The 18,504-nt window shown below is 37.8% G+C and overlaps 1 protein-coding gene and 1 non-coding gene across 2 annotated transcripts; one reads left to right on the forward strand and one right to left on the reverse strand.

Moving 5' to 3' along the window:
- Nucleotides 1–999: 999 nt before the first annotated feature.
- Nucleotides 1,000–8,971, reverse strand: LOC100375845 (uncharacterized). The gene is made up of 7 exons (XM_006824049.3): nt 8,427–8,971; nt 5,937–6,076; nt 5,605–5,748; nt 5,148–5,331; nt 4,254–4,447; nt 2,998–3,252; nt 1,000–2,800 (listed from the first exon to the last, which is right to left on the reverse strand). The coding sequence occupies exons 1-7, from the start codon at nt 8,839–8,841 to the stop codon at nt 2,600–2,602; spliced, it is 1,533 nt and encodes a 510-aa protein (XP_006824112.1). The 5' UTR covers nt 8,842–8,971; the 3' UTR covers nt 1,000–2,599.
- A 7,301-nt stretch (nt 8,972–16,272) lies between these two features.
- Nucleotides 16,273–16,395, forward strand: TRNAL-CAA (transfer RNA leucine (anticodon CAA)). Its single transcript has 2 exons — nt 16,273–16,310; nt 16,350–16,395. It is a non-coding gene; the product is annotated as a tRNA-Leu (tRNA).
- Nucleotides 16,396–18,504: the final 2,109 nt, after the last annotated feature.

Raw genomic sequence — 18,504 nt, forward strand, 5'->3', positions numbered from 1 at the left:
TGTCTATTATCTCAATATACACAGGTAACAAATGCTATAAATGCCGTTGCTAAGGCATTATTTTGTAGTGTTGTTAGTTACATCTTGTTATAGTGTAATATGATGAGGATATAATGATTTACCACACGTGTCACATACAGTATCACTAACTTAAAACCAGGTCACTGTTTTCCTTATTACATCCACTTGATCGGCTTGTCTATTGGACATGCAGATAAATCGGAGATATTGTTGCCATGGGTGTGTTAAATATGTGTTTACTATCCCCAAAATAATCACATTTCTATATGTACTTTAATTTATTAAATTAAAGAATATTTTTATTTAACATTTTGTCTTTGTTCAAAACATTTGATGTTCGTTTTCGGCCACATTACTGTATTTGCAACGTCGTGCAAATACATGTAATCTTACGCAACCCTCAAATTATATGTATAAACAAAATTTGAACAAATATGTAGCAATAAAGCTACAAATTGCGGCGCATTTCTAAAAACAACCGTCGTATTGAATATAATATGAAGTCGAGGCTTTCATTGCTAAGGCTCGTGTGCACATTTAGCAGACTCTATGTTAGTGAGGTAAGAGAAGTAGTCTTCAATGTGACGTCATCCTATACTGTCGATCCAGAGAGAGGAAAAGTCGAGTTCAACAATGCTTACTGAGTGTCGACAAATCTGTTTACTAGTATTGAGCGAGGCTGGGTTCAATATTTGTATTATTATACCCAATAAAACAAACAGCAAATAGGCTGAATTGCAAGATCCTCCCGACCGAGTTTGTTATGACAACATTTAGAATGTTATCCGTTCACAAGTAGCTGTTTCATCACACTTTCAATGGTTCGTATGTATTTATATTCCATAATATCCTCCAACATTTCTGTCACTTTTAATATTTTTATATATATCAACTAGCTACGGACAACTGTGTGACATTTCAGAAGCGCGCGCGCACACACAAAAACAACACCCAAATAAAACGCAATATAACAACACATTTCCGATTAAATGAGCAATTTAATGAAACCCACATTTTTTTTTTCAATTCCATGTTGATACAATATGAGAGGGTATTATGATTTGTCAGTCATGAACTGAAAAAAAACGTCGTCTTCACAGCACAGAATGCGTGGATGATCAATATTCGGTGTACACATTGACAACCGACACGCATGCGTAGTGTCATGTTTTAAATCAAATATGTCTATGAACGAGCAAACAAAAACATCTTATATTACACCATTCAGTGAAATTCATAATGTCATCATTGTCAATTTTTCACCATAAATGTTTCTCATGAACTGCACTAAGACCCCACACCGTGCAAATGAATGCAATGTTGTATTACTGAAGGGGGGGGGGTCATTTAAAAAAGAAAAATATGGTATAAGAAGTTTTTAATAATAAACGTGGCATCTTGTAAAAAAAAAAAAGATTCATTATCAGTAACAACGAATTTCGGTATTGAAATAAGACAATTCTTTTGCGAAACGAAGTCTGACGTGACTTTTATTTTCCCCATCGGTTACATCACCGTTGAACGTCATAGTTTTGCATAACCAAAGACTGAATGTATCCCTGTTCTCAGGTGCGTTTTATTTATACAGTCAGTCACATTAAAATCACTGTTGTTTTTTACTTCTATGATGGCTTACATTCCTGCCATATTACCATACGATAATTTGAAAACCAGTCTTAATTTAAGTTCTGTAATTCCCTAGTGATTACAAATAAATCTGTTTTTTCGACAGAAAACTTGAATTACTTTATTTGTTATCTTACATGCGTGAATTGTGTACAATAGTAAAATGATTTCAAAGCATCTCATATTGCATGTGTAGTGTTCAGAGTTTTCAAATACTAAAGGCAAATTTGAAAAAATAATAATAATAATATTACAATAAACTTTATACAAGAAAACGACAGACATGACTTGAATTTTTCAATTATAGTACATTGCCGATAGAGGGCGTGTCTGTCCATCAAGACTTCCCACATCATCATAGATTAAATGGTCCTCGTGAAAGTATACTATTGTGATGACTACACCAGTAGTGCGTGGCAAGTGTTTCTACCTTTCAATGAAATACCGCACTATGTATCACACATGAACCCATCCTTTGTCAATGTATTCCAATGGCAAAATGGAAACAAAAAATTGACGGAATCATGAGAATCTCTCAAAATGACTGCTTTGGCATAAAACATTTACAATTTACATTAGTCACGTGATTTTAGTGAGCCAAGCTACAATTACATATTTATATATTACTAAGAAATATATTAACTAGTCACAACGAAAATGAGTCAGCCAGTAGCACGACAATCCCGACACGCTCCCTGTGACCTGGCGTCATGACATATAGTCTAACACGTCTTGCGCTCAACATGAAAATGTCCTGCTTCGAAATTTCCACGAAAGGGCGAACCCAGCAAAGCTATTCTCCGGAATCTACGCGTGAAACGTCCACCTTTATTTCGGGATTATATGCCACGTATAATTCAACTTGCATTCTATAGTAGAAGTACTATTTATATATTTATAAATTGGCAGATATATATATTTGTATATATAGGCTCTACAAAGGTCACTCGGCTCATCGACTATCTACTTGGGCAAATTTGATGAACCACATGGCCGTCGGCAGATTTTGGCAGCCCATGTACTCTCGCCGCAGTTCCCGCGTTGTGAAAAACCTCGCAAAGTGACAAGGTGCGCCATATATGGTAGTGTTGGCAGAATTCGGAGCACCTTCCCAGAATGCCGGTGATGACATCATAGATGGGCGAGAGTTGTCCTGCAATTGAAAACAAAAAAACGTGCATTATTATTGAACCTATGAATATGTGAGATGGACCGGCGTGGGCGCAGTCTTTTAATTCACAGACTGAACTCGTCGATGTTTGATTATATCACCTTATTGCGGGTATAGTAATTGATTTTCGAACAAAATACACAACTTTTGAATCTGACAACTCCTCTATAAATACTAACCTTAACAATTTTACCCATGCATTGCCTGGTGTGGTCTAACCCTGTCAAGTAGTTGGTGTATTCTCCACTCCACGAATATTGATTGTTTTCGCTACTAACGTATACCGCTACGTTGCCGTGTTGTTGGGAATCTGACAACTCGTCGATGATGGCGCCAGCAAAGCTCATATCAGCTATTAAGTAAACGTGACTGGTTGCACAATCCTCCAAATCTGACATCAATTCACGCACGGAATACGTCTCCGATTCATCTGCCTGTAAAAAATAATAGGGAAAAAAAGACACGTGTTTAAAATATTGGGAAGTAAGGTATGATCATGACTGTCTGGAAGTGGGCGCTTATAGTGCCAAATATTGGCTGAGAGCAGCGACGTTTCATTAAAACACCGTTACAGCAACCTTATATTCAGGAACAGCATACAGTCAGGTACCGAGCGAACTTTGACCTTGCATTGCTTCAGGGGAATTCTCATTAAAATTCAAAATGGCGGCCTAATTGTGAACTGGTTTTAATTGCTTGTGTTAATTGCCAGACGAACCAGCGGCGGATTAGCAGCAAATTTAGAAATGTCCCGTATATAGCGGTAACAAGTATCAGTTGTTTCAGTGTTACGTGATATTCGTCCGAGTATGTCGACAACCAAACCGTCATTTTCGGTTATCATAGTAGTAAGTCGTGAATAAACATTAAATACCCCGTGTCCAAACTGAAATTTATTCTGCAATATTCTGGTCCATTATAAATCGTTAGTCGACATGAATATGTGAATATAAAATTACGAATGATTATGATATGAACGATATTTAGTGGGTAGAGTCTATTCGAATGAACTTTTCATTGTATGTGATTATGAATACAATATGTAACGGTGATTCTACTAGAATAATTATATGATATTTTCGTATGTACATAATCAAATGAACATGGAATTTGCAAAATGGTCAGACAAATACAAATGTTCATGATTATTCATAAGCTAGATGTGTTTTTTGCATTCAATATGGTGTGGTGTAGTAAACGCGTGCTGGGCTGTAAACAATAGAGTTGTTCCGTATTTGTTTTACAGCCACTTTATTGTCGATTTCGACACTGCATAATGTATACGATGTGAAATGGGCCATTACAGCCGGGTAATGATGTGACAAGACAGGTGCGCGCGATTTTTAGTAGGAAATAAAAGAGTACGATTATGAGAGAAGTCAATCCCAGGAAAAAAAAAAACTTCAAGTTGTTATATATGTATGTATGGACTCACCACTCCGTTGCCGTTGGTATCCCATAACAACATGTTACCGTCACTTGTCATTGGGTTGTTTAGGTAAATAACCAATGTGTCGACGCATCGTGGGGATTTGCAAAATCCTGTTATCAAATTGCGTATGGGTATCTTCTGTGACGCCGGGTAGAAATTATTCGATGTCAGCTCGTCTGTGTCTTCAGGCTGGTGATCTGCTCAAAATATAATGTATTTTTGAACGTTACTTGCCTGTAGTAGTTTGTTAGGGGTGTCGCCCCCGTGACACGGTCGTGGATGGGCGTATGCCGGCAAACGTACAGGTGGTCGAGAAAAGGGGCGATACCAGCACATTCGCGCGGAGTAACTGGAACGCGGGATATCGAAATCATTTTGCTATCTCGCTGTCTCGCTGGATGGTATTGCGCTTTCAAAAACGCCACAATTCTGTTATTGTCTACTAGTACCCAGGTACTTGAAAGCACTTGTCAAACTGTCCCGAAGCTTCCAAAACAATGAAACGTACTGCCATCTATAGAAACCTAAGTCGTATTAATTTAATTAATATTGCCATACGAAGCGGTGTTTATTTGTCTAACATTTCACAGTTAACCAACAGTTCAAATAGCGGTCTCTTTGATCATGCGGAGACAACCGCTGCTGCAGAATGCATGGCCCTGTTTACAAAACAATAGCCTCGTCGAACTCACTGAATCTAATTGAACAGTTTCGCCACTAACGTAGAAATTGTCTCGCACGTCGACCACAATAGATTGTATTTTGTTTCTACCACGTTGACTTTAAAACAAGCCGACATTAAAATATACGTTTGCGATTACTAATAGGGATTTTTTTTCAACAAATAAATGAAATGTCTTTATTAAATTTCAATCCCCGAAGTATAACACAACTTACCATCCATAATACCATCAGCATAGAAAGTTGTTATCCGTTGTTTCTTGAACCCTTCATTTCTCAACATATTGTACATAAGACGTGTGTTGCCTTCGCTCCATGGTCGCATTGTCTGACTGCTCCAACCGCCACTAATAAGTATGGCCTGGTCACATATCTCCCATATTTTGCAGTGACTACGAACCTACATAATTCAAATAGACAAAAAGGCTTCAATCTCTGTACTAATTTACTTATTTACTCCAAAGCGCCGAAATCATCACGCAGCGCGGGTCCAAATTCTGTTTAGAACATATTACATGCGTCCGACATCACATGGGACTAGTATCGGGCTTGGTGCAAACGACACGGCGCGACGATCGAGCTTTAACACGATTTATTTCCTCTCCTCTAAGCATTGGTGTCAATTCCAGCGCCATATTTATTTGTTTTATGCGAACACAATGATAAATTATACCTGTTGTAGGTTTCCACCAATGCAACGTCTTGAATTACTTGTGAGCTCGCAGTCCATCAGGTCGTTCGTTTCTAGGTCAGTTCGGTGGATTGTGGGGCATGGTGCAAACCCAGTGACGTCATTGCTGCATTCTAACTTTTGAACCTGTAATAACAATAAATGGTATCTTAGTAACTGTAAATAACATAGACTATAGTCAAAGCGATGCCTGAGATTGGCAAATAGAAATTTACATCATCTAAATCTATAATAATTGTAAACAAATATTCACACTCAGTTGAGTACGTTAGAGATGATACATTCAGACACTGGTCCATTTAGGAAATATTTACCTTGGTGTCGTCATTTTTTAGATTAACTAACGGCAGGTAGTTAATTTCACATCTCTTTCGAAAGTTTACTCTCTCGATACTGCGATGGAGGGCGTTGTGACAACGGTTTTTCAGAGCCAGTTGAAGACATTCCCCATCTCCTGCGAAATGACAGAGCACATGATATTTAACCTGTAGATCGTGACGTAGAACTTAGTACATACACGTACTCAATTCATCATATCAAAAGACGAGAGAACAATATCATCATGACGTCACTTATTGGCTATTTGCGTCAGATCTAGGTGGCAATTTTCTTAATCAAATCAGGAATATTCGAGAGGCTAATCGCATTATGTACATAAACAATGAAGTTTTATTCTATTACACTGGTACTTGCAGTCTTTGAGAAAACATTGGTTACGGGGGAATACCGACTTCATTTGCAACTGGGCATGAACAAGTGCTAGAGTGTATTTTTTTATTGACATTGCCAAATGGATTCGTGATTGATCCAATTTATTTTTTGAATCGTGTTATCTTTTTAAGTGACGTCATTGGAATGGTCGTCGGAAGATGCGTGGGAATTTTTGTTACTACAATGGTGCCGCAAATAAAGAAGGTTGATCAGCCGCATAAACTAATATTACCTGCGTCGTGACTACGCCTAATGTAATTGGAGAAGGTGTATTATTTTGGCTACGAGACTTTGAGATAATATATAGTTTTAACTTTTGTTTGCGGCGCGCTGTGTGAAAAGTTAAACGCAGTCAAAGCCGCGAATGATTGCACCAAAAATATGAATAAGATGATCGCCGACTGGTTAATTATAGTCTGGCACATTGACATGATGATCCTCGTATATACAATGTGCTCCCTGTCACTACATCAAAAGAAACATGTAACTTGTATTTGGGGTATGTAGATTATTATATTTACATATAAGTTACTCCAAGCCGTGACGTCATTCTGCGCTGACGAGTTTCCACCTTGTCCGACAAGCCGAACTAGTACACACACAATTCCGAGATTATTTCAAAATAATGCAAGTACTAGTGTGAATTATCTAATAAATTGGCTACAATTTCATAGGAAATACAGTGTTCGTATTGCTATGGAAACTATACGAATGACGACAAAAACTGACGTTGTAGTCCTGGCACCCAGCGCACTGAACGTCACGTGGTACACCCAGGACGATTAAACACTCTGTCCTTTTTACATACTGCTGATAAAGCGCATAAATGGAAGCCTAATAGTTTGGAACGACAGATAAAGACTCTTTCTGTGGTATAACCTTTGTACGAATCGGACGTGCGCATGGCTTGCCCCGTTCCCTGTCACGTACTGTGCTCCCATGTATATTGCACAATCGTGACGTACTTGGGAAGGGATTTAAATAGAAATGAAACAGGGTGGAAAATGTGCCTTGTAAGCAACCGGGCTCAGGACTATAAAGAGGAAGTGATCGCATTATACACCCTTTATGTTGTGGAGAATTCGATAAAATAGGCAACAGCCTTGCGTGTAGAAAACATGGTGACCGTCACTGGTAGCATTTCCGCTCTGACGCCAGAAGGGGATGTGGCGTCTTCCCGCTTCGGATCAATTTATCACGAAACAAAACTATGGCTGAACGGTGTGCGCGTTATTTACCCTTTCTCTGTCCCCCTAAAACATTCGCGATACTAATTGATTTACGCATTCTATCAGTGGATGCGTGTACATTGCACGCAGTTACATACCGACCATTTATAAATATTTACGCACTGACCCCCCTCTTTTTGTCGTAAAGCGGCACCGCCACACAAGAAGCATTTCAGCTCGTTGTCACTTCATAAAAGAGATGGTCACGGTCGGCAAAGAGTCCGTCGCCTGTGCTGAGTCTCATTAATAGCGACAAAAACAATAAAGAAACGTCTGAAAGACGGGTATCGATGGCAGAGCGTTAACAGCACTTTTTGTTGTCAAATTTATTATCATTTGATGATGGGAAAACATTGACACACGTGTTAATGGGAGGCATCGCGTCAGTGTTGAATGTCTGGAATGTCCGCTTAACACATCAAAATATCAGCTAAAAAGAGTAAGAGGTAGTACATTACAGGAATACCAAAGTCATGGCGGGAAAAAAGAGTGTGTCGTTTAATTAAATGAACAATTTGGAAAGGCTAAACAATATTACACTTACACAGGTCTTGTATCTAAACGGAAATGTTGAGAACATGATACCATGGCCCTTAGCGAATTGTCAGATAGCAACACGTAGAAACATGGTATAAAACACGTGTTTTATGTGTACGGTCGTCCCAGTTAACACAGGGACGCCAAAACAAAACAGAAATGGATATAGTAATTTGTATAATTTGTTTTGAGTTTCTAGTTGTATAACCCAACACATGTTCGAAACACGTTCCGAAGGTGTACATTACCACGGGTATATTGGCCATGGACAATAGCGTACAATTCAGCTATTTTTGATTTTACAATTCTAATTGAATGGTAACTTACCGAGATAAAATGAATCGAGACCCGAACATCTTGTCGGTGCTCGCTCCAAGTCCACGTAAAATACAACTACTAGGTGACCAAAATTTGCTCGAGGATACGGATCCAATGCAAGAACAACGTCATGTTCACCACCACGACTCAATCCTTCATCGGGAAGCACACTTCTGTACTGCTCGGTGTTACCAAACGATGTGCTATAAAAATTCATCTGGGATGCAGGTATCTTCTTCAACTTCTCGCACTCACTTTCACTCGAAATAAGCATGTTTGTACAGTCTTGTTTCTGTATAAAGTCCATTGCAGCGTCACTCCATCGGACAAGTTTCATGTGATCAGCCTCGGTTGACGGCACCCAAACAGCACTGGAAGTAGCTAAAGCGATTATCACTACTGCGTATAACTGAAGAAATTCCATGTTGATTTGTTAAAAAAAAAAAAATTAAAAAATAACGGATTGAAGAAAATAAATGTTTCTGTAATTCTGAGCACCGCGAATACGCTTCTAGAGTGCAGCGTAAGAGAATGTCTTCCTCCTCGACTAAGACTGTCAACTCGACTGGAAACCGATTAGCATTGAATGAACTCGCTATTGTAGGAAGGTCTCCCAGAGGAATACTCTGTTTGTAATCGAAATTAACCCTAGCAGAAACTTCGCCTTTCTGCCGTCGATGTCTTCTACGGATGTCCTTTTATACGAATCGTGGTCGAATTAAGTTTACCAATAATATGCGGGCGACGGGAACGAAGTGTAACTCGCGGTTAATCGATGAATGACTAATGCGACGAGTGTGTGTTGTATGACGCGTAGAAGGGCTGCCGTAAACAAAGGTAACCCCACACAGAGGGGAGTCGGCAATGCCAGCCACTCGCACTAAAGATCATTTCGCACCAAAGATGCGATTACAATCGTCCGAACACAAACAACAGAAAAAAGGCATTTAAACGAAACTGTTTGAAATTCGCCGTTGGCGGACCACTCAAAGAATTTCAGCGTTGGCCTTAAGGCAGTTAACTTCTAGGCTGTAATCGGTTTTGCTGGTAAATATGCAATTGCGGCAATAGACGCCGCGTTGACATGGGAGTGAAACATCGAGCAAAGCGTTCATGTGAATGCAATTTCTGTTGACACGGTGTTCAAACCGACGGGGAGAGGGAACGTGCGGGGTATACGTCACACCTCCGATGAATTTTTTGCATTAAAACAAATAAATAGATATTACAGAGAGAATTTGGGGTTATGAGATGATTACAGCGGCGCCTTTTATCGGGAGAAACGGCATGCTTTACGTTTGTGACCAATCGCTTAAAAAACCATCAAGCAAAGACGGGGTTGGAATTCTTGAGTCGTCCGATGAGTCCACGCTCTGTGAATTCAAATATATGGCACACGTTGACATGGGGGAGCTGAACGAGCAATAAATCAAACCGCTGACAACGCGAACGAACGTGTATGACAGTCAGTTTTACACCGACAGAGACGCCAGTTCTATTTTTACCAAATCTTCGGATACAAAATTTGACCTCTTATTAAAAAAATCTGTTACTGCTACGTGCCACTGAATGGATGAGAAGACTGAATTAGCCGATGAAAACCGTTTATTCCAGCATTTACACAAACCTGATATCAAATTGGCTTTCTGTTACCACCGCGAGAATAATTACGAAACCAGTCAATTGCACCCTCTGGGACAGCAATAATAACCCCAGCATCCTTTATAACTATTCAATTTATAAAGGTTATTATTATTTCACTTACTGTACTTTAAGAAAGTTTGTCGATATAAATAGATTTGGAACCTAATTATATCCCTTGTACATTTCATCACCGATTCTTAATCATTTTGTAAATTAAGTTTACAATATAAAGGACAATCTGTATTGAGCGGTAACCATCGTCAACATGCCGACAATTTCTATTATACATCCACGCATTCATCTACCATAATATTATTTCAATTCATACCTCGGACAAAGACACCGGACCTCCCATACTACATCAACGCTAACCGCCATTTCCGACCATTTTATCAGCCAAATGACTTGAATAAACTCGGACCATATTACAACTTTTTTTTTCAATGTTGTACGAGCCCGTCCATTCAAACTAATTACTGAATGATTAGTTTTAATTAATAAAATTATATATTTTATTCTCAAGTAATAAGCGTGTTAAATTCTCTGTCATTTGTTTGACAGACACTGCACTCCCGCTATTTGGAAACTTGCTACCAGAGTTTTTTTTTTTTTTTCATTTTAAAGTTATATAAAGTTGTATACCATAACCCGCGTTGAAGACAATCACCATACTAACAGCGACAGAATCCTAAATTATTGAGATTTATCGGGATCTTATGTAATCCAGTATCATCTCATAAAAATCCACCCATGAAACTAGACCATCTGCGCCGAACTGCTTGTAAATATAGAACCCCCATTATCACCAAGCGCCATTCTTTCCACTCCTATCGACTTGGAGCTACAGAGCTGGTTTTAAATCGAATAGTTGAACACAGCGAACCAGTATACGTACGATATACACAAAACACGATTAAAACGGGTTTACTCATTCAAAGCAACATTTTGTCATACTTTCAAGCAACGTTTCAACAATAGAGCGAATTCTATGTTCTATATCTTAAACCTCCCATTGGTACATTGTCCACTATGTACACTTTAATTCGGTCGAGATGAAGGCCATGTTTTTCGCACGGTATTCAAAATACTTAGCGGGGCTTATGTAGCTTATACTAATTGCTATATTAGGCCATGTATTGAGCGAACAGCGCAGTTATAATAGAAACACCGTAGTGTGGAATGAAATCTCTGTGTTGCCTGCTCGAAGCAACCTGAATAGCCAGCAATAACAAGACGATTACGGCGGCTTTGGACAAAGAGCGTCCGTCCTTTGAAGGATCCCACAGGGATATGTATTGATGGCACTGTGGTTATGGGCTTCTCTCTGTGTTTAGATATACTCTTATTATTGAATCCACTGCCTTTTATGTCTAACTACACGATGATCGTGACTATAACGAGGACACATACACAACATACAAAGTAAACGACGCGCGCTGTGGTGTCAAGAGGAACGCGTTTTGCGAGAAGAATGCTGTCAAGTACGCGACAAATTCAAAATGAATAAATATATTCTGCCGTTATACATAAACTATGTGAAATGTCGAATAAAGACTAGTTTATGTGTGACTCAGTGTATGTATAACGTACATAACCATAATATGGACTTGAAATGCTTGTATTCCTTAGAGTTTTGCATTGCCGCAACTTTCATATAATCCCGTCCAAATATAGTACTCGCCCTGTCTCCAGGCGCGATAATCCCCGTAATATCACAGAAGTCACGTGACGTTGAAAAAACGCGCGTTTTGTGAAATGTCTTTCGATCGAAAACTCAGCATTACCGACCGCTGAGTAAGAACAAGTCCGCGGCGTGGCCAGGTACATGTTAAGTACATTCAAGATGTAGTTCGAAGTCACGTGATAAAACTTAAAAATGACCATTCGAGTATACGGTATTGAATAAAATGACACACCCGAGCGGTTTCAATACACTTAGTGACCATGACCGCTTGGTATCTTGCTCTTGCGAAACGTAAAGAACTATAGTTACATATTCAATGAATAATAACGGTAACCATGGAAACCATTAGTAAATGTGCTTGTTAAATAAACATTTCCTCCATAGATAATACAGGGAGAGACTAATATTACGAACTGTCCCTTTCTTACAGTATGTATTCATCTCAGTCGACCCATACTAGTCGGGGTCAGAGAAAAGTGACAAGCACCCCGAAGTGATTTATTATGCGCGATCTACTCAGCGCCGTGCCGTACTGTTCTTAGTACAAATCATATGCCAAAATATCGCTATGTTTTTCTCTCTCTCTTCTTTAAAGACAGGGTTTAACCTCCCCGTTCAAGTGGTACAACCAGCGACGGTGTTGTATGCTTAAGACGTATACATATAGCTTCCTGGCCAGACGCTGCGATACCATCGGAGTAGGTCTACTGTCGCCTATACAGTGACACAGCCATTAGAACGTGCATACTGTGTTCGTACTGTGTATATACATAAACCGAAGCTATCAACTGAAGTGGATATACCCCGGAGTCCGGGCACTCCCCTATATCAAAATGGAAGTTGGTTGGGTGTGTCGCCAGCCCTTTTAAAATCCCTACCCTTTTCCAGGCTGGCAAATTTCGAAAACGGATAGTCTTTTTACGCAACAAATTTACCAACAAATTTATCACAGTTTATGATTCTTTTGACAAGAGTTATGTAGGGTATAATCCAACCCACCAGAATTCCAAGTTCCTTAGGCTTGGGGAACAACAACGGTTTTTGATGATTTGTAAGGATTATTAATTTCTGCAATACACCTATTTTGACGATGAATACAAAAATTAAACCATTCCAGACACGTCTGCTGACAAATTAACCCTATTTGTCAACCGGGGTGGTGGTGGTGGTGGTGGTGGTGGGGGGGGGGAGTTATACAGGTTACTAGTATATGTAAGCGACAAGCGACATAAACGGTTCTGTGATGTACACACATACGTGAATACGTCGCATACATGTATCAATATATGTGATGTATAGTTGTGTAATGTTTAAATAAATTAAGAAAAATGTTAATTTACATATGACACAAACGAAAGCTGCAAAAATCAAACAATCTGAGAGACTGTCTTTTTCGTATTGGTCCATTCATTTTAAAGGTTGCATCATGATAAATATTGTATCAATTGATAATCAAGTAGTTTTTTAACAGTCGGAAACATTAATAAACTCTGACGGATATGACTAAACAAACTAGCCCCATGTTTAACCTGTACGTTACGCGAATGATCAGAAACCACGCTCTATAATTCTATATTTTTAAGATTTAATGTACAATTCATATATTGTTTCGAACAATGCAACTGTCAGCAATTTGGAATCAAATGATAATATTACGTTTTATTTCTAGATGTAAAACATGAAATGTTAGTATTTGGCCACGTAGCGCGCGCTCGAATTTCGCTGTAATGTTTGTTTGTATATTTTTACAAAATATTGAATACTAGAAAGATTTTCTATATTAAAAAAAGCAAAGAGTACAGTTTACACATCACGTTGTAAAATGACACGCGTATTAGAATATTTACAACACTTCAGTTTATGTGTGTAGGGGAATTGTATCCTTAGTGTAATAAATGAATGAAAACTTGTATGTGGGTCTCACCCTAACGCCACAGAGTCATTTGAGCTGCATGAAATGATGGGTTGTTTGCTCCAACGCGGAGTTGCAGTCAGGTTCTGGTGATAAGGGCAAGGAATAAAATTTATGAGTTATATATCAATACGGTATCATGACCACTGAGTGCCAACTCAAACTCTTGCTATTATTAATGGCAATCATCTTATAGTGGCGAATGATGTATTTTAAAACAATTTTGCCATTCGATTAAAGAAAAGTTTTGATCCATCGTTTTAATGATAATAGTCTTACTTAGAATAATGCAATTAATTTTAATTTGTTTCAGTGTGCACACGCGCAAAACTGAAAATATACATAGCAGCGGTGACTTTCCACAATGTGTCATATTTCCTTATTATTAGTGTAATTATAAACATGCAGAAAACGCTGGTGTTATTACCATGAGAGGTAATTAATGTTGTCTGTTATCTAAAAATTAAGTGCATTGCGATATGGATGTTTAAACTGGAATTTTTTAGCGATACATTTTTAGTATACAACCGTAACAATACATTCAGTTACAGACGGGCCTGTAGTTGAATCGTTCACGAGTTCAGCAGCTGTTATTATTGGTGGAGTTATTCTGAAACTCATTAAATATAAATAACAGACGATAAATCGCTTACCGTATTTTGAACCAAGCAGTTTCTTGAATTTCTGGGGATTGCTTGATCTCGCGACCCCGCAAAGGAAATAGTCAAGCCAATTATCACGTTTACATACCGTGGAATGGAGTGGGTCCCAAATTTGGAATTCACTCGAGTTATTTTAGTCGCCGTTAAAATTTACACTTCTCTGGCTTAAAGTTCCGCAAATATTCCGCTTGTTACTGCCAGCCAGTTCGTTCACCTCGAGCTTTTGTATCTAGCAATAAACATATTTGAACGAAACCAGTGTCACACATTCCACTTAATGAGTATTGACAGTATATGGGTATAATCGTTATTCCTTTGATCGTTTCAAAATATTCGGCAGTATTCTTTAAATTACATCTATCCATTAATTAACCAACCGACCAAACGAACGATCAATCGATACATGCCAAACGATAAAAAGATCATTGCTCAATGGAACGTTCCAGGGTATATGCGTGTTTAAATACACTTATTAATTATAATAAAAATAATTTATTAATTAATTAAAAAAACTCATACTTTAGCAACAAAATAGTAATAGATACTGTCATCATTTTAATAACGGGTTATTGATGTGTTGAAGTTCAACCTCTAACATCTTGAATGATTGCATTTCATAAAGCGCATATATTATTGAATGCGTAACTTCACCTGTTTAAAATCCAATCCCTCCAAAACTATTAAAAGAGACATTGCCAAAAAGGGTTACGGAATGAGTATCTGCAAGCATCGTTAAATAAATGTGTTTTCATTGTATCCTGACAAAAACGGTATCATTGATGACAATGGCGACTTTTGGGTTCATATGGTAAACAATTCTCATCATATCTCAAAATGTCGCGTGGCTTCACGAAAAAAAAAAAAAAAAAAACTAATGGCGAAAAAATAATATGTAGTTATTATAAGATGTTACGAATTATTAGGAAATTCTGATAAATACTATTGATTTTTATGGAGTAATCTTTTAACATGGTTTCCTATGGAAGTCTTTCAATCAAAATTATTAATTATGTGGAATTGTTAAAATTGCGATAAAATGTTTGCCCAACTTATTCGGTCGAATATCTGCGATATACCTAAAAGTGCCTGATGCAAATTTCAAGCTACGTAATATGGTGTGTAATGAATTGACACGCCAACGTCGACGGAGTTCAGCAATAGAATCATTCATCACTTTTAGCCCGGGGCTTTCAGTTGAATTATGTTGTTTTCTACAATGTACATTGTTACGCAAGTTTATTAGTATATAATTTGGTAAAAACGTGTTCACAAAATACAGAGACGTATAATGTTTGAAATAAACAGAAAAATTGTATTTTTATTTTCCTCAGCTTCAGGGTTAAACCCCCGGGGTTTTTAAACGATTCAATTTCCAAGATTGTGGATCTGTTTTGATTTCAACTTACGCCCACACGTGAGATAGTCTCAATCAACGCGTCGATACATGCTCTATACTCATCAATGACATGCCAATTTATTATCGACAGGTGGCTCTTGCTTATCACCCCGGTTACAGGTTCAGACACTTCACAATTTTTCTTAACGGAAACGCAGTATTGATTTTGTCCGTTTCCTTTTGCAACTGTTCTAATTTTAGAAAAAAACACACAACAACAATTGATGAGGCTGCCGACTGGTATGATGTAGTGGGTGGCGGGTGACAGGAAACATAAATTTAGGACTCGAATAACTGAATTACGATGCATTACATCGTTCTTTTACGTGACATACCCAACGAACTCACGCTGATAACACAGACTGAAAGTACCACAATGAATGAACGATCGGTATATTTGCGCATGCGCATACGCTCGTCCGTCACCATATTGTGGATGCGCGTACGTGCCATCATTTTGATATCCTAGGATATACATTTTTTTAAATTAAAAATTTCAATCTAATAACTTGATTAAATATTATATAGTTCAAGAAATATGACATAAAATTGTCAATGTCAGGATGGCCGAGCGGTCTAAGGCGCCAGACTCAAGGTTAACTCCTTACCAAGCAAAGCGTGGTGTTTATGGGCGTTCTGGTCTCCGAATGGAGGCGTGGGTTCGAATCCCACTTCTGACATAATTTTTTTTTACACATCTTTTATGCTATTAGTTGCATTTGAGTAAATATTCAATCAATTGAATACGAGTTTCAATACACAATACTCTTTTTTTTTATTGGGATATAAGAAATACAAAACGGTTGGTATTTCCTTTGAGGTGACAAGTAGAAATCACAACATCACTAAAGACACTGTAAAGAGATGCGACACATCCCTTCCACGAACTTGAAATGAACACATCTCAAATAGACGAAACATTACGTATATTCCTGTTCCATACTCAAGTATTTTACGGTGTATTTTTGTCATATTAGTACGTACGTATATATTATTTCGTATTATTTTAACTATCGCCACATATTGTGGATTTTCGCGATTACCAAAACTTTCAAAATAAAAATATATTATTAAATACATATTCAGCCCAAACTGGGATCTCATTTTAATCAGATAGACTCCTGTTCCTGTCGTAATATTAATATTTCCTGGCTATTTCCGTTTCACAAATATGTGCGTAAACGTCAATGTGTTGCTATAGTATGTTTCTGTCATGGTGGGTTATTACCGCAGTCGTCGACAACCCGTACCGCTGTACGAGTGCAATATATAGACGGTCGATGGTATATGAACGGGAATATTAGCTGGTCCATATATCTCGCAATGCACAAAGTTCGAACATGTGCTGTAGTAGTGTCCATCAAAGTCTTTATTCAAAAAAGAAAAGAAAAAAAATCAAAAAAAAAAAATCACAAAGAATGGCATCGACACGTATTGCCCGCGGCGCTCTGTCATTTTTATCAAATGGGTACAACTTAATACGCTTGACGCTTGTATTTGGAGACATTATTAACAATTTTAGTGTGACTGTAGGCGGTATTTGCCACACTCTCCAAGAACTGTTGCATTCGATGTAGGTGACTTTGCTCCTACAAGATTTTTCAATATTTTAGGGTGATATTTTTTTACTACCTGTTATCCTAAAATCTTTGCCCCATAACTGAAAACGGTAATATCGTAACATCTAATTTTAATCATTGTATGGAAGAGTTCAAGTACAATGCATCGTGCAAAAAAGTGTCCCCCACCCCCATTGCTTGTCCTGTTAGAGATTAACTGCCATCAAGATTGGCCAGGAGTTTCTACTGGAAATCAATAAACTCACTCGGCTTGCCCCTACAAACACAGTTTCCCGGTGTTTTTTAAAGAGTGCTCCCATGCCTAAATACCATGATTTCAGTTTTGCTTTAATATAATGACATTCAATATGTTTCGAAAATTGATCATAACAGCCTCTGCAACGCAACGGGCGAATCACACAACATGTGTATACAAAAGTGAAAATAATTTAGAAGTTCGTGGAAGATTGGAAAACGTGTAAATGAATGAATGAATGAATGAATGAATGAATGAATGAATGAATGAATGAATGAATGAATGAATGAATGAATGAATGAATGAATGAATAAATAAATAAATAAATAAATAAATAAATAAATAAATAAATAAATAAATAAATAAATAAATAAATAAATAAATAAATTGAACAAACTGGTCAAAGTTGAGACACGAGACTACTACAGTATACTGTACTCTGCTACTGAAATGGTTTTATGTGTAATAGAGTGACATGAAATATGTTTCCGTTAAACACTAGTAGTACCTCCTATAAGAATTTAGTGGTTCAACTTATGCCTAGCTGCGTTGGTGGCCACTTCACTTCCTCCCGGGCCAGTTAAAATATATTTTAAAAGAATCAAACAAATTATCGGTGACATGTTGATAGTAAATCCCTAGTGGATACATCAATTACTGTACTAGACCCTGCATCATTATAAGAGTCGACATACCGTAGTTATTATAATACTGACACGCAATGCGCACCCATTAGACGTCAAGGACATATACCTTTTTTAATATTTCTGTGTAGGAGAATTTCGTAATGGTAACAATGCCGGAAGTCAATAACCGCACGTAGTACAAGTATAATGTATTTGGGTACCCGGAGTTATTTGATGAGTTTACCAGCATTAGCGTACACAAGATAACACACAACTATACTATTTACGTCGGGGCTCATGGGACTAAGCCCCTGATAGCATGGTTTTAAACGCATAAATAATCTTAAA

This window comes from Saccoglossus kowalevskii, chromosome 7 (genome assembly GCF_978046115.1).
Source record: "Saccoglossus kowalevskii chromosome 7, keSacKowa6.1, whole genome shotgun sequence".
In the NCBI taxonomy this organism is placed as follows: Eukaryota; Metazoa; Hemichordata; class Enteropneusta; family Harrimaniidae; genus Saccoglossus; species Saccoglossus kowalevskii.

What these genes read in the sequence shown, in the direction of transcription:
- LOC100375845 (XM_006824049.3), bottom strand. Translation starts at nt 8,841, where the DNA reads ATGGAATTTCTTCAGTTATACGCAGTAGTGATAATCGCTTTAGCTACT. An exon ending in TTGGTGGAAACCTACAACAG is followed by an intron (nt 5,332 to 5,604) that starts GTATAATTTATC and finishes TGAATTATGTAG; the next exon opens with GTTCGTAGTCACTGCAAAAT. An exon ending in ATACCAACGGCAACGGAGTG is followed by an intron (nt 3,253 to 4,253) that starts GTGAGTCCATAC and finishes TATTTTTTACAG; the next exon opens with GCAGATGAATCGGAGACGTA.